General features: G+C 37.7%; 1 protein-coding gene across 14 annotated transcripts in view; it reads right to left on the bottom strand.

The window, feature by feature from the left end:
* The window catches only part of LOC126416114 (microtubule-actin cross-linking factor 1), a 1,003,027-nt gene that overhangs the window by 100,221 nt on the left and 885,040 nt on the right, over positions 1–17,766 (bottom strand). For 11 of the 14 annotated variants that reach the window (XM_050083628.1, XM_050083630.1, XM_050083635.1 and 8 more), the window contains exons 68-74: positions 17,162–17,356; positions 16,454–16,694; positions 12,165–12,415; positions 11,398–11,598; positions 8,463–8,617; positions 8,104–8,115; positions 4,689–4,962 (exon numbers count right to left, since the gene is read on the bottom strand). In XM_050083628.1, coding sequence (XP_049939585.1) covers positions 4,689–4,962; positions 8,104–8,115; positions 8,463–8,617; positions 11,398–11,598; positions 12,165–12,415; positions 16,454–16,694; positions 17,162–17,356 — 1,329 coding nt within the window. The remainder of the gene's footprint in view (positions 1–4,688; positions 4,963–8,103; positions 8,116–8,462; positions 8,618–11,397; positions 11,599–12,164; positions 12,416–16,453; positions 16,695–17,161; positions 17,357–17,766) is intronic. The other 3 variants (XM_050083638.1, XM_050083631.1, XM_050083627.1) reach the window with 1 other exon arrangement.

Raw genomic sequence — 17,766 nt, 5'->3', positions numbered from 1 at the left:
TAGGTCTCAAGCAGTGAAATGATGTGCAGCACCAGTAAAGGACCAGAAAATTATTGCTCATTATCATAAGTGAAAGAGCAACTTAAACTTGCTCAGACACAGTAGCCATCCAACATGGATGAGCTATCAGAAAATACTTATTGCAATATTAATGTGTGACAATTTGTACAGACTTGCCACACAGTATTAATATCAAAATTCCATTCACAGAAAAAAAAGTAAACAAAGTAAATATAAGGCAACATCAATTTATTAAGCAAAAAAATAGAGTACAGCATCTGTATGAACTGGTCTTACAGACAAAGTCCTGAGATGACAATACTGGACAGGTGAATTCTTGTTTAAATCAAAGATGAAACATAGCACTTTTTTTCACTATTTTTCTTTCTGGCTCACAATCAGGACAAGCTGGCAAGCTGGTTGTGTGTGTGTGAAATCTTATGGGACTTAACTGCTAAGGTCATCAGTTCCTAAGCTTACACACTACCTAACCTAAATTATCCTAAGGACACACACACACACACACACACACCACACACACACACACACACACACACACACACACACACACACACGCCCGAGGGAGGACTCTCACCTCCGCCGGAATCAGCCACACAGTCCATGAGTGCAGCGCCTTAGACCGCTCGGCTAACCCCGCGCGGCTAAGCTGGTTGATTCAGTCATTATTATTATGCTACTACTGTCTTATGTTTAAGAGTGGATTTGTTTAACTAATTCTAATATCAACATAGTCCACAAGAAACATTAGTAATCATCACACTATTATCTTAGCTTACACAACTGGACAAATTAAAATGTCAGAACAGTATTTTCTGTCAGGGAATCAAACTATATGATAAATTGTCCAAGTAAATAAATGAGATAACTAATACATACACGTTTAAAAGGCAGATAAAGCATCTCTCTTAAAGAATATGCACTGTACAGCATACAATTACCTAAATAATCAAAAAGGTTAAGATCGGTAAATATAAAGAAAATCTGTCCTTATACTGAGGGCAACCATATCTGAGTGCATTGATTTGCATTTTTTTATGCTCATAATAAACAAACATTCCATACGGTTTTGATTTGTTAATTCAAACCTCAGTATTTACTCAGACTGCTAAAGGATGCTGTGGACCTATACCCCTGCTCAGAACTACATTGACTCAGATAAGTATATCCAGGGGAATTGTTGATTCAAGAACATACTAATGAATGTTATCCAGAGGCTGGGTATCAACATGGTCCTGACAGCAAACAAAACGGTCTGTGTGTGTGTTGTGATAGAATAAATATTGCAAACTTAATTTTGAAATCAACTATATCTGTAAGTAATTATGCAGCTGTATGTTTGCTTATCTTTTAATTACATTTTATTGCTGCGTCAAGCTGTCATTTCTAGTATCATTGTACAATTATGTGTAGATGCACAAACTACTAAGTAACTAAGAGTCTTAATCCTTTTGCTGCTGTAGGCATGTATACATGTCCTGCTATGCTATTCCCCGGTATAGTGGACATGTGTAAGTGCGCCGCTTGGGTTTTCCTACAGTGCTATGGATATCTGAATGCATCGTGAGCTGCCACTCTCTCATTGCTGCAAATGAGTTGCTTTCATATTTCAGTGAATAAACAAGTTTCAAGTCTTTATTGTACAACAAATATGCCTCACTATTGTGAAAAAGGAAAGTTGCCCCTCACCACACAGCAGAGATGCTGAGTCGCAGATAGGCACAACAAAAAGACTGTCAAAATAAAAAAAAGAAATAAAATAAAATAAAACACACACACACACACAACTGCGGTCTCAGCCAACCGAGGTCACACGAAGTGCGAGTAGCAACTTTCCTTTTCACAATGTTATTAAATTCCATTCTGAATTTCCGATTGTTTGATATGTGCCTCATTCCCTGATACCATTTGCAAATAGCCTCATTTCAATATCTTGAATCATTTTAAGATATCTTATCTACATTTCATGTACTGTAATGCATGTGTTAAAACAGGGTGGATACACTCCAGGACAAAACAAGAAATTTGGGAAAAACCCAGGAATATGCTTATCCAGGAGAAAACCGGGAAAAAACGGGAATTTTTTAGAATTCTGGAAATTTTTCATTGTTTTAGTCTTTAGTTAAATTTTTGTATTTGACTTAAGAACTGATAGTCTAACAAAGAATTTTACTGTATCCTGCTACTGCAGCAATAAAACATAAATGAGAGAATAAAACTTAAGTTGCAAATAAAATGTGCCATTTACAACAACAAAACACAGTGCACACACAAGTGCCTGCCAAAAGCAAAACATGTCAGATGCTTTAGGACAAAGACTATGGAATATTTAATAACATCCGATGAGCGTGGCATCACAATTGTTTACATTAAGTTTGTTCGCCAGGGGACTCATGCGCATGCGCACTTGAGCTGTGTATGAGCAGTATTTTCTCCTGCTTGTGGCTGCAGCAGTAGCAAGAGGCAGTCACACAACCCAGAAAAATGTTTTTGGCACATCCAAGCTGCCAGATTCGCGCATGCACAGAGAATGTCTGGGTTGTGGTGGGGAGGGTGATAGTGACCCGTGTTTATGTTTAGCGAGTTTACTGTTTCCTTTTTGTTTACAGTTCAAACATCAAATGAAAACAAAATGGATTTCTGTGATTGGGAACTATCAAGTGAATTAAAATACATTCACATAATTACAGAAATCTAAAATATGTTATTGGTTTCAGTTGTCTAATTTTCTTTCCATGTTTTTGGTAGTCAAGCATTAATTGCCTTGCACAATAATGAAGTTATTTTTGGCGATCTGCTAAATAAATGTGGCTTTTATTAATCTTTTCCGCAGATGCAGGCAATTTATAAGAAACCGAAGTATTTCATTCCAAATTATTGGCTAGTTTCAACGGTTTACTCAATTTCAAGTGCACATTTTCATCTTCTGGCATGTATGGTATTATGCCACAAAAAAAAAAAACCCACCAAACATGAGACAATGCAGTACAGTACTGGTACTCCAAGAAAATTTACATCCTCAAAAGCACACTGAAAAGCTTAATATCTGGTTGGTGCAGACTTCATTGTGAATCTGGACATATGAACATGTCCTTTAAGCTGAATTATGCATTTTAGTATGGTTTACGAAATTCCTATGCTCTTCGAGTATCCTCTGATGTCGTATTTCTTTTATGATGTCATGTAATATCTCTTAATGCTATATGTGCACAAACATACGGGCTTCTTAAGACATCTTAGCTGCCCATGCACAGTAACGCCTGTTTTCTGGCACACTCTGGCACCTACTGAAACGAACCCATGTCTAAGAGATCGCAGGAAAATATTGCAAATGATTCTTTGAAAAGCGTTATTTTCAAGCAAAATTTCCTTTTATGCAAGATGAATTATGTTACATTTCAGAATGTGTAATGAATTTCTTAAATCACAGCTTAGCTTTTCTTGTGCTATACTATGTACATTCATTTAAACCATTAACCTTTCCTGTTTCTGTATTCACGCTACTTAAAAGTGATGCTGTTATTAGCTGACGACATCACATGTCCTATGCTCTGAATATCTGCTGTCACTGGTGAAATCAGTGAAATGAGCTATGATTGGCTTACAAAAGCGCATTGCAATCTCTCTTTCAATACATCAGAAACTAACATGCTGTGTATGGTGGAATTCGAATTTATATTTTCATAATATGAAAATATGCAGCATATCGTAATAGGAAAATATGCAGCATACATGTTGCCACATATCAAAAATCTTTCCAAAATGCGCCCCCCTTCCACCCCACCCCCCCTTTCCGAGTTTCGTTTTATAAAGTGCTGGGAAGTTCAATGCTATTGTATAAAACCTTTACCATTCAAAGGGTTTATAGTTTTACGGCTCTGAAGGAAAGTACATTGTTGCTCATCATGGAAACATTGTTGCTCATCATGGAAAAAGTGTATTTTCACCTTGGAAGAAGTGTATTTTCACCTTGGAAAAAGTGTATTTTCATGTGAGAAAAAGTGGTTTTTAACCAGGAGATCGCGAATTTCTTTTTCTCTCTCTCTCTCTCTCTCTCTCTCTCTCTCTCTCTCTCTCTCTCTCTCTCTCTCTCTCTTCCACCTATACACCTTGTAAAATCAACCACACACAAAGTTTACGCAATGGGATTTTACCGCTGTGAACACTTTAAAATTTTGTGCAAAGTTTTACTTAATTTGATGCAACGCACTAAGTATTACATAATAAAAAGAACCTCAGTTCTTTATCGAGTGAAGATATCAGACTGTAAGACATGCAAAGATAAAAATTTTGACCTAACAGTTTTCAAACAGTCATGTGATAAGTATTTCACATCAACTGGAATGCCATCTCTAAGCACAGATACCAGCATTTGACGAGCAGTACAGCCATAATGAAAGCTGCCTCAGCAAGGGACGCAAACAGCAGTATGTCTGCAGCAGTGAAAGGGTTAATCCCTGTGTCACTGTCAGCAACTAAGACCTTATTAATGAAAAACAGAATGTATCATTGACATTCCCCAACGACAATGAGATTCTAGACTGTAAACAACTATAATGCTGTACAGCTGGGTGGCGAGCAGAAAATTCAATTTTTTATGTCACACTTATGTACTCTTTGTGTTACAATATAATTTATAAATTAGCTATTGATGATAACATTATACTGACCTTTAGCTTAGCAAGCTCAACCTCTAGTGCTTGAGGGTCCCCAGCATGAGGTTTCAATTCAGTAAGTGTATTATCAGTCTTATCAATCCAAACCAGAAGCTCTGCCAGTGCATGCTGGAATTGACCCAGCCGCAACAGAGCATTCTCCAACTGGCGCTGGCGCTCCACAACACCCCTCAGTAATTCATCCCATCGGACATTGACAGCTGACAGAGGCTCCTTTATTGCAGCTGCCTGCTCTGCACTAGTCCGTTCTGTTAGTTCTTGTGCTTGCCTAAAAATTAAATCAATATTTACAAATCTTAATTATCACTCACTCTTAACCTATTTTTCTCCAAGAGAAATTATCAAATTCATTAATTTTATTTTGTAATAGGGCACAAAAAATGTTTATTGCATACATTACATGTAAAAGAAGTATGTTCCCTAATGCTTAGAAATGAAAATGAAATAATATGTGAATACATGGTGTCTGTTCTTTTAGACATGTCCAAAAGAACAGACATCATGCATCATATAATTTATGTGCCTTGACGGGCAGTGAATCCACTATCTTTAGTGCAGGTGTACAAATATGTTTTTCCTCCTGTGGGAATGTCAAAGTAGCCAGCATGGAGGACATGGACAGGGACTGCGGATAGGCAGTGCCAGATGGAAACGTGGCTTGGCCAGGAGGTGTGCTGAGATATTCCGCACAACTGCGATAAACACTGTGTCTGGACGGCACAGTAGTTAACGCAACTGCCTACTAAGCAGGCGACTCTGGGTTCGAACCCCGGTCCAGCACACAATTTCACTCACTGTTGCTGGTTCTGCTTAAAATCCTCATGCAGCTGACGTCAACAGTTCCTTCCCTTACCTCTCCTTTATTCCCTGTTCCATCTTCCGTTTACAGAAAAAGAAATGCTACAAGTACTAATAAGGGAATTTATTCTGTTAAATACATTGTCCCATAAATATTTCCAAAAGATTGGGGAAGGGAGGTGGTGGGGGTGGGGCGGTAGGAGACTAATAACAGGCTGACTTCACAATTTCACAGCAAAACTAATTAATAAATACATAGTCACAGCCTTTCGCATGTCATATACTATTTTGCTGGACATGCAAAATTTACAATATCTGTCATGCAACATTAACAAATTCTTCAATGATGAATGTAAATATTTCAGAGCATTTTAACGACTGAATATTAAAGCTTTAATATTTTACAGCCATGTCATGTATAAGTCTATGCACTCACTTAGCATAAAGCAGAAGCTAGGGACACAGTATGTGATACAACTAAAATAAAGTCATAAACAAACAGATTTCAGTTATTTGGAACACTATTTTATTAACACTGGAAAATCCAGGATGGAATAATGACAATATAAACGATAGATTGCTACTCACCATATAGTGGAAATGTTGAATCACAGATATGCAAAACAAAAAGATTGTCAAACAAGCAATCTATCAGCTAAAGAGGCCTTCATCTGAATTAGACCCCCCCCCCTCCCCCCAAAACACACACACACACACACACACACACACACACACACACACACACACACACACACAAACGCCTTTTTGCCCGAAAGCTTACTTGCTCAATAGACTTTTTGCTGTACATATCTGCAACTCACCATCTCCACTATATGGTGAATAGCAATGTATCTTTTTCATAATACTGTCATTATTTTATTAATGTTGTATTTGCTGTACAATAAATGTGAAGCAACTATACAAGGTTTACAAGCAGAATTTATTATTAAAACAAGCAATCACACGCCAAAGGATCCAAAATGAAAGTGGAAACAACGTGAAATTTGGAAGAAAATAAGACTGGCAGGTTAATGATGAATAGTCTTACTCACAGTAAGCTGAATAAAAGATGCAGCACTTGCTCAGATGGAAAAGAAACCTTACAGAGTTACTTGTAGTTTACTTAAGGAACCATTTGGCATCCATCTGTTGTGATCTTAAATCAGAATGGTTACGTGGACATTCGAGCCCACTCTTTCCAAACATGAGCCCCAAGGCTTTATATTTACCACCTCACTCAGTACTACTGAGACCTGAAGGCAGGTAAAGTGAGCGACCAACAAGGCATATGAATAAGATTGAAACTGTCGCTAATCTACGTCAGAACTCAGTAACAAAAAACATATGTGGCCGGCTTCATGGACCCATTGCTGCCATGTGTGTTTCATGTACTTTTGATAGTTAACTCCAAGGGAAGACACTGCTCAACGTCTTAATAACACAATGAGTAGGCACCTTCAGTGTTCCCACTATTTTTACCCAACTATAACTTCCTAGTGTTGTATTAAGTTAGATAAAACAAAAAACCACTTCTTCAGAATTTAACAGAAACAACCTGAATGTTGAACTGGACACCACAGCACCTTACTAGGCATGATGGCACATCCCTTTTCCCTTATGACCTGAGAAACAGCTAACCCAGCCAGTTATGTGGGGTCTATGGTTTAACATGAAACCTGAACCATGGTATTGAGATCACACATGGGCCAAACTCTAAAGCCTCTCAATAGCAGCATTACATTTCAAATAAACTGTCATACCATACTTTATACACTGTACATGACCACATAATAATAAATGAAACATGTGGCTCCTCAGTGGACAGTTTAGTAAAATGAACTCTCCTGAAAAATTCCTTGCTGATGTTGAACCACAACTCAAATCAAGAGCTCGCTCGCTCTCTCGCACACAAAATAATGTTCTACAGTAAAACCATGTGACAAGTCCTCACTGACAAATTTGAACCTTCAGTCCACTGTTTGTCACACTCAACTGACACACACCTGTTAATCTTAGAATAGCACCAATCCCGCAGTTTGGAAAAGTAGTTCAGATATCCATGAAACGCCCACAAAAAAGAAGGCAAGCAAAATACAAAGATCTATGCTCATGTGCAAGTCCAGCACACAGTTTTAAGCTTTCAGAAAGGTTAATTCAAAAGTGGCACATTATTTAAAACTGTTGTGTCATGCACCAGGATTTTGGCTCCATCATATTCTTTCTTTAAATAAATAAAAGTGACGAAGATAAATCATGGTTTTATCAACAGAAGAGAGAGGAAACCAGTTTTCAACCACTCCTGCCTATAACAATCTATACATCACAATTTTACACGGTTGTGTAAAGTCTAGTCAAGCACTCACAAGAAAATCACAAACAGTTGTAACACAATTGGCAGAAATAACCTGTACACTTGTCATCAGGGAATTTATGAACTTTTCTCCTTTTGTTAACACATCATAGGAAATAAGTTCTCATATGAATAATCACTAGTTCATTCTTTCAGTGGCAAATATATTTCACGCAAAACAGCCATGCACTTTCCAAAAACAAAACATGCTAATCAGCAAGCAGTCATTTCTGCTTCAAAATCAATAATAATGTAACTTGCCTTCTCAGAGCCCTGCAGGCCAGATTATGTCATCAAGTGGAAAGAAAAGAAAAGTCCGTTATTATATTATTCATACTACTATTTAACAAATACATGTAGAACACAAAATCAACTATATTTTACACACAAAAAAAGAACTTACTAAATCCATTCTGCACAGTAACTACTTTTGTGTTTTTCTTACAAAGTTTTACATGATTTTTATTCATAGAGGCAATACTATGTAATTCTTCTCAACAGTAAAATTAATATTTTCTTAAGGAAGTCAAACATATTCAAAGATATTCTAGTACTACACCCAAATTTCATCAAAATATTTTACACAGTTTGATAAAGAAGACTGCACTGAGTTACTTTACCTGTTCAGGGCTTCAACCTTGACCATGTGTGGGTCAACCTCAGCCTTGAAGTCTTTCAGCTGTTCAATTTGTTTTTTGACAGCATCAATGTCAGACCCAAGTGCTCCCATTGATGAAAAGCGCTCTTCTGCACTATCAAGAAATTCCACCAAGTTCTAGGGAATGCAAATAAAAGTGTTTTTAATTTAGAGCATTTAAGCCAGCATTTTATCAAAACAGTTATATCAGTATATAACAACGTTAGTTAAGCCAGCATTTTATCAAAACAGTTACATTAATATATAACTGCATTAACTGGCTGTTATGTTGGTTTTTGGTGGAATATTTTATATTTAAGAACTGGTGTAATATTCTGCAATATGTATTATTTTACAAACCTGTTTACGGCTGTCACACAATCATCAATTACTAAGATAAACAAATGTGACTGTGAGATTTTTTTGTGAGATCATACATTTTAAATAGTGCAACTACGAAGTATCTCAGTTGGTTTTGAAGATGACAGTTGTTAATGCTTGACTAAAAGGAGATTATTTCAATGAAAATGTGATGTAAAATATTTAGGTTAGATAAAATATACAACACGTTAAATATCAAACTATAGGACAATTTGGTGACACATTCCAAGGGATGACTGAACAAGGTAAACTTGTCCTTAAAGGTCCAATATTATGAATGGGTACAACATTAGAAATGAGGCTTATAAACAGTTACATGAAATAACAGTAATAACACTAAGTAAAATATTTTTAACAAGGCACTGAAAATATATTAATTGAAATAAAGGGAATAAATTGGGACAAGTGAGTGGAAGAGGTAATTTACAAAGTGGTTTGGATGAGAATATTAGTAGCATCTATCGTTGGAAGTGGCGGATAAGGAATTGTGTGTGTAGGTTGTTCAGTACTAAGCATGAATAATTGACACTTGTTTATCAATTTCTATTATTTCAAGATATTTTCTCTTGGTTTCTTGAAATGCTGGAAAGCAATAAACATATGTTCACTTGTCCAAGGTAGTTCATCTGCCTTCCTTGAAGTACAACTTCTATCACTACCAGCCACATGTCCCCTGACAAGGGAATGGTGAAATCTACATGCAGCACCCAGTCCCAAGTGTGCTATGGTGCAGGCCATTGAGAAAATTTTTGGGTGGGACGGTCTGGTTGTAAGATGGTGCTGAACAGGCTCTCGCAATGTGCTCAATGGGACAATTAATTGCTTGTCTATAGGCACATCGGACCGGCGTTTTAATTCAGGAGAACCCCCCAATGAGATGCTTGTAACATCTGCAGAATGCCTTGATGCACTGCCAGGGCAATAACAATGCAGCAATTCTGATCTTCCATAGCTATCCGTCAGACACTATTGACAACATTGGACATATTTCAAACATCACAATAGGCTCAGAGTACTGAGTCTTATCCCACTGTAAATTGCTACAGCCATCCCTGCTGGACTGCTGGAACAACCCTGTACATGGACAACAGGTCATTGTTCACGACATGAGATAAATATCTATTTCACATTGTGCCTTGACTGTGTACTTGAAATAGTCACAAAGTCTAACATTGTCACTGAGTTTCTGTCTCATACCAATGGGAATGGTCCACTGGCTTCATGAAACTGGCAACACCCCCCAAGATTCTGCCGCCCATTGAGTTTCATCTTCACTTTATCTAGCACAGTGAAGAGGATAGGTTGGGCACAGCAGAACTTAGGAATCTGGGCCTCAAAGTCTTGGCTCTAACCCAGATCCATAAGGAGCCACCATGCTCAGAAATGGCACTACCTGAGAGACCAGTACAACTTTATTGACTATTTCAGATTTAAAAAACAGAGAAAGTAACAAGTTTGAAAATACTTTTGGCCAATTAACAATTCCCGAACAAAAGTGTAAGCTGACATTTCACAGTTTTTTGCATTTGGCCATGACTATTATTTGTCCCCACAGGCGAATCCATTGTCTGCTACACGATACTATATGGTGCTGAGCTACACAATATGACTCTGACAGTATTGTAAGGGGGAGGGACACCCCAGCCAGATATAAGTATCCAAACTGATCAGAGTGGCCAAGACCCCTGTATCTACTGATACTCATGCAATACTTGGCTATCCCCAAGTCTACCATTATATGGTGAAGCTGTAGGTCTCCTGATGTGTTTGAGGACTAACTCAAACAAAGGAAAGTTATTCCATGGTACAGTTCACCCACGGTTTCAACAACTGCTGTGTGTCCTAGCATAAACCAGTCACAAAAAGTTGCAAAGACTAGGGGCATTATTTCCTCTTGTGTAATGACCTGCTATCTGGGCAGTATTGTGCCTGTGGCACCCGTGAACAAACACTTGTAGCACCAGGGTCAAACACAAAAGTAGGATAGCATGCCAGCTCCAAGCATTCACATACGAAAAACCAATGCGCTTAAGCCGAATAAACAAAAACACACACTGAAGGTTGCAAGCGAGAGACTCCAGACTCAGCACAGCCGAACCAGGAAGGTTATGATTCCAGAGGCACTGTCCCATGTATGCAACACTTGTGCTGCTCATAGCAGTCACGGATAACTCTGACTCTCAACCACAAACAACTCTTGGTCTTACATGCCTGTGTTTGGTGGGAATATCGAAGTTATGAAACAAAAAATTTTATATTTGTATGAAGATGAAAAAAATTTGGAAGTTTTGTTTCTACGAGATACAGTGATAAAAAATACTCAAGGACATTCACATTTTACTGTGTAACTGATGATGGGGTAGAGACAGAAAGTAGTCTTGACTGGATGAGCAAGGAGCAGAAATTTGGTTGTGGTGTTTTCAAGGGATCAAGGGAGGTGATCTGACCTATTAGAAGATGCTTATCAACCACGACATCAAAAAATTTCATGCAACAGATGTGCAGAAGGGAATCTTCTAGTCTAACAAGATACAAACCTGTAATGTCTCATGGAATTCCATGGCTTTTTCCATTGCATCTATGAGGTTCTCTTCTCGTTTAGCGTACAGAGCTGTAATGTTATCCCAAGCATTGTCTAGGTCCTCAATGTGTTTCTTCACTTCAGGTTTATCAGGTTCGCCACAGAGGCTCATCAGCTCTTGACCAGTTTGACGGCATTGGTCAACTTCTGGTTTTGTCTGTCAAAACACACAGAAAAATGTTTACACAAAAAGAGTAAAAGACATCAAAATGAATTTAGGGGTATAAAACAGTTATGTAGAGAAGACCATATACAAAGTGCCTCAACAAATATTTTCATTTCAAACTTATAATATATCTTTTCCTTTACATTTTATTTTAATACGCACTTTCAAAGTTTCTTTTTTATAATGACCAGAATAAAAGCAAAACCTAATTAAAGCAAAAATATATAACAAACAGTGAGCAACATTCAATACCATGTATCTGAGTTTATTTCTGGAACCAAATAGAATTCAACTTGCACATTCTTCATGTTGTGAAAGACAGAACACATTAAGAACATTTACGATAGATCAGGAAAATAATCTTACTCCACAGGAATGATTCTGTAGATTATGAAAATATTCATAGTACTAGGTTGAAAGGTCTGTATATTAATTTATCAATTGATTACGGCACAGACAGATGGGCTATTTATAACACTGGCCAAAGGTAGTGAAATAAAAGTACCCTATAACCACTATCCAGAAAGCTATGAAATGAGCATACATTGGGTAAGTACCTGATCAATCTCGTGGCGTATCTCCTGCAGAGCTTCTTGTTGCTGCTGTATAGCGGCTGGCTGCACGGCAGCTGGCTCCTGAGAACTGAGGCTGTCCTGCAGGTCACGCAGTGTAGCCATGACATTGTGCAGCTCATCCCAAAACCTTTCGGCCACAGACAGTGTCTCTTCCAGAGAGCGCCCACGCTCTCCTGTTGCCCGCTGTACTTCATTCCATAAGCTGTTCAGACGTTCTAGCTTGCGTTTGATGTCTGCAATATATGGTTAAATAATGCAACATATGAAAATTAAAAAGAGGAACAGTGCATATCATATGGCTAGAAATTATACTATTGTTGTTGTTGTTGTTGTTGTTGTTGTTGTGGTCTTCAGTCCCGAGACTGATTTGATGCAGCTTTCCATGCTACTCTATATGGCGCAAGCTTCTTCATCTCCGAATAACTACTGCAACCTACATCCTTCTGAATCTGCTTAGTGTATTCATCTCCTGGTCTCCCTCTATAATTTTTACTCTCCACACTTCCCTCCAATACTAAATTGGTGATCCCTTGATGCCTCAAAACGTGTCGTATCAACCAATCCCTCCTCCTAGTCAACTTGTGCCACAAATTCCTTTTCTCCCCAATTCTATTCAGTACCTCCTTACTAGTTATGTGATCCACCCATCTAATCTTCAGCATTCTTCTGAAGCACCACATTTCAAAAGCTTCTATTCTACACTGTTTATCGTCCATGTTTCACTTCCATATATTGCTACACTCCATACAAATACTTTCATATAAGACTTCCTGGCATTTAAATCTATACTCAATGTAAACAAGTTTCTCTTCTTCAGAAATGCTTTCCCTGCCATAGCCAGTATACATTTTATGTCACCTAATTTAATTCAACTACATTCCATTATCATTGTTTTGCTTTTGTTCACGTTCATCTTATATCCTCATTTCAAGACACTGCCCATTCCATTCAGCTGCTCTTCCATGTCCTTTGCTGTCTCTGACAGAATTACTATGTCATCGGAAAACTGCAAAGTTTTTATTTCTTCTCCATGGATTTTAATACCTTCCCCAAATTTTTCTTCTGTTTCCTTTACTGCTTGTTCAATATACAGATTGAATAACATTTGGGATAGGCTACAACCCTGTCTCATTCCCTTCTCAACTACTGCTTCCCTTTCATGCCCCTTGACTCTTACAACTGCCACCTGGTTTCTGCACAAATTGTACATAGCCTTTCGCTCCCTGTATTTTACACCTGCCATATTTAGAATTTGAAAGAGAGTATTCCAGTCAACATGGTCAAAAGCTTTTCCTAAGTCTACAAATGCTAGAAACATAGGTTTGCCTTTTCTTAACCTATTTTCTACGTTAAGTTGTAGCGTCAGTGTTGAGTCACAGGTTCCTACATTTCTATGGAATCCAAACTGATCATTTCTACAGTTTTTCCATTTACTTGTAAAGAATTCGTGTTAGGATTTTGCAACTATGACTCATTAAACTGATAGTTCGGTAATTTTCACACCTGTCACCACCTGCTTTCTTTAGGACTGGAATTATTATATTCTTCTTGAAGTCTGAAGGTATTTCGCCTGTCTCATACATCTCGCTCACTAGATGGTAGAGTTTTGTCATGAGTGGCTCTCTCAAGGCTATCAGGAGTCCTAATGGAATATCGTCTACTCCCGGAGCCTTTTTTTGAATTAGGTCTTTCAGTGCTTTGTCAAATTCTTATCGCAGTATCATATCTCCATTCCATCTTCATCTATGTCCTTTTCCATTTCCTTAATATGGCCCTCAACTACATTGTCCTCGTATAGACCCCCTATCAACTTCAACCACCTCTGCTTTCCCTTCTTTCCTTGGGACTGGTTTTCCATTGGAGCTCTTGATATTGATAAAAGTGGTTCTCTTTTCCCCAAACACCTTTTTAATTTTCCTGTAGGCAGTACCTGTCTTACTCCTAGTGATATATGCTTCTAAATCCTTACATTTGTCCTCTAACCATCCCTGCTTAGCCATTTTGCACTTCCTGTCAATCTCATTTTTGAGACGTTTGTATTCCTTTTCACCTGCTTCATTTAGTGCATTCTTATATTTTCTCCTTTCAACAATTAAATTCAATCTCTCTTCTGTTACCCAAGGATTTCTACTAGCCCTCGTCTTTTTACCTACTGATCCTCTGCTGCCTTCTCTATTTCATCTCTCAAAGCTATCCATTCTTCTTCTACTGTATTTCTTCCCCCAGTTCTTGTCAACCGTTCCCTAATGCTGTCTCTGAAGCTCTCAACAATCTCTGGTTCTTTCAGTTTATCCAAGTTCCATATCCTTAAATTCCTACCTTTTTGCAGTTTCTTCAGTTTTAATCTACAGTTCATAACCAATAAATTGTGGTCAGAGTCCCCATCTGCACCTGGAAACGTCTTACAATTGAAAACCTAGTTCCTAAATCTCTGTCTTACCATTATATAATGTATCTGGAACCTTCCAGTGACTCCAGGCATCATCCACCTACACAATCTTCTTTCATGAACCTTATACCAAGTGTTAGCTATGATTAAGATATGCTCTGTGCGAAATTCTACCAAGTAGCTTCCTCTTTCATTCCTTGGCCCCAGTCCATATTCACCTACTACTTTCCCTTCTCTTCCTTTTCCTACAGTCGAATTTCAGTCCCCCATGACTATTAAATTTTCGCCTCCCTCAACTACCTGAATAATTTCTTTTATCGCATCATACATTTCTTCAACTTTCTGATCATCTATGGAACTAGTTGGCATATAAGCTAGTACTACTGTGGCAGGTGTGGGCTTCATGTCTATCTTGGCTACATTAATTCTATTTTGTATTTATAACCCTATACTTACCAGACCAGAAGTCTTGTTCCTCCTGCCACCTAACTTCACTAATTCCCACTACATCAAACTTAAACCTATCCATTTCCTTTTTAAATTTTCTAACCTATCTGTCCGATAAAGGGATCAGACATTCAATGCTCAAATCTGTAGAATGCCAGTTTTGTTTCTGCTGATAACAATGTCCTCCTGAGTAGTCCCCACCAGGAGATCCGAATGGGGACTATTTTACCTCTGGAATATTTTAGCCAAGAGGATACCATCATCATTTAACCATACAGTAAATCTGCATGCCCTCAGGAAAAATTACGGCTGTAGTTTCCATTATGTTCTTACAACAATTCATTTACTTAATTTAGTGTGCAACTGTTCCATAGATGCATACTGATATGATCTTATCTTGGTGAATAATGTCTGGTTTAAATGTGACAAGCTTTCATTCCACAACATTGTATTTTCAGTTTTTATTTTCTTCAGCACTGCTAGTTTTGGGCATGAGCAATATTCAAGCACACCTAGAACAGATGTCGATACACAATCTTCGTCTTGCACATCTGTGCACAGCGCTGTCAACTAACTGCACAATTACGCGTGGCGTATAATTTTTGTATGATAAGACATGGGTTTTGCATCAACATCTGTTCTAGATGCACTTAAAAATGGGCCATGTCCTAAACTAATAGTGCTGAATAAAGTACAAGTTCAAAATCCACCAGGGTATAATAATGCCTTTCCTCGAATTTATCAAGGCTGTGGTGCCCAACCACAAGAAAATGATGTTTTAATTACTTTTACAGCCTATATTGATATAATACTTGATTGGGTATACTATAGTATTACAAGCACAGTATTGGTAGTTTAAAACATAGCAAAGTGGAACTGGTCCATTTGTTCTCTTATTACTAATCAAAGTACTGTTTTTCTTTTCTCATATTTACACAGTAGTAAGCTGAAATTCCTAAGTTATTTTACAAGCACTATTTTTCCAACCTTCATTATTTGAAGTATAACTTACAATCAAATGATAGTTATACTAATACTGTGCAGATAAACATTTTCCATTAAGTAACATTGAGCATTTAAGATTAGAAACGCCACTCACACTCGAAATTTTGATTTGCTAAGAAGAGCCCGCTTCAATACTCCTGTACGTCATTTTAAAATTATAATCTTCATCACTACAAAAATTTTCTTATTTTAAAATTTTGTGGTTTAGGAAATATTACTATAAAAATGTTGTTGTCATAAGAAAAACAAGTTCTAAAAATATATATGACTATTGAGAAATATTTTGTTAGTTAATGAAATATTTTAGGCACAACATTTAGTTCTATAAGAAATTTGTGCCCGAAAGAACAGAAACAACGCAGAATCTGCAGCTGTGATACATATTATGTAAACTGAAGGTGGAGGGAGTATTAACAAAAACTGTACACACCTTTAACAGCAGGATCTGATGTATTTCCTGCCTTGCTGATCACATCATCTGCAGCCCTCTTGACAGCAGCATAAGCTTCTTGACGTTTATCAAGGTCTTCTACAAGTGCTGTGTTCTCTTCCATTTGATCTCGAATGCGTGTCGGATGAGCTGAGACTGGCTCTGCAGCATGCACCTGATCTGCAGTTGAGCCAAGAGCTCTTAACATTCCTTCAAGTTTATCTGAAAACTGACTGGATTCCTGTAAGTTGAAGAAAAAAAATTATAGGATTGAACCTGGTAGCCACAACTCTACACACATCATTTACATAATGGAAATACAGGGTGGTCTTGTTGCAAAAGTCTAACTGCCGAGTTGGCAAGTTAGGACAATATATTATGAAATTCACAAATATGCAGAATTTATGTCATTATATAATCTTTAAGAAGAAAAATGACTAAATAATCCAATCTTTGCTTTGTGTGTGATTCAATGTAGCGCTTAAATGAAGAAATTTAGACATTTTTCTGATAAGGGAATAACTGAGTACTCAAAACCTGCTGAATAAGGTTCAGAAAATGGTAAAGTCCATATTATTTAAGAACCATCAACAGAAAATAGTAGAAAATTAATTATGAGAGTTGTTCTTCAACACTGAAAGATGCACAGTAATGCCTCAGATGAAATACGCAATTAGGGTTGTTACTGTGCTACAGATACATGCATACCTGCAAAGCTTTCTCAAGCGCCTGTTGCCGCTGTCTCAAGTCAGAACGTAGTCCAGCATAGCGAGAATTGTCACTCTCTACAATCTCTTGAACTTTTGCTGCCTCATCATCACTTACAAGTTTTATGAGAGCTTCTCCCGTCTTGTTGAGCTTTTCCACAAGAGGTTTATGTTCATTTATTGATTGCATCAATAGCTGTAAATAAAAAATTCCTGAAGTCAGTATCATTCTACTCCAATATTATGTAAACTCTTTACTTGCTTGAAAACAACAGAAAACCCACAGCAATTCTTAATTTGATTTCAACAGCTCATGGAAAGTGGAATTGAGAATAGAAGTTGTGATGAAGGGTGAGAGGGACAGTAGATGTAGATAACAGAGGTGAAAAAAAGGGGGCAAAATGTGAAGAAAGAGAAGAGGGGAGAAGATGAGGAAAGAAAGGAAATGGAGGGGGGGAGGAGGGTAGATGAAAGGCAGGGGGGAAAAAAAGAGTAGGTGAGAGGGAGGGAGGGAGGGAGGAAAGGAGGGAGGGAGGAAAGGAGGGAGGGAGGAAAGAGGAGTTGAGAGGGAGCGAGGGAGGGAAGGAAGTAGGGAGGGAGGAAACA

Source organism: Schistocerca serialis, chromosome 8 (assembly GCF_023864345.2).
Source record: "Schistocerca serialis cubense isolate TAMUIC-IGC-003099 chromosome 8, iqSchSeri2.2, whole genome shotgun sequence".
Classification (NCBI taxonomy): domain Eukaryota; kingdom Metazoa; phylum Arthropoda; class Insecta; order Orthoptera; family Acrididae; genus Schistocerca; species Schistocerca serialis.
The sequence above is the reverse complement of the archived record's forward strand: the minus strand, read 5'-3'. Positions and strand labels throughout refer to the sequence as shown.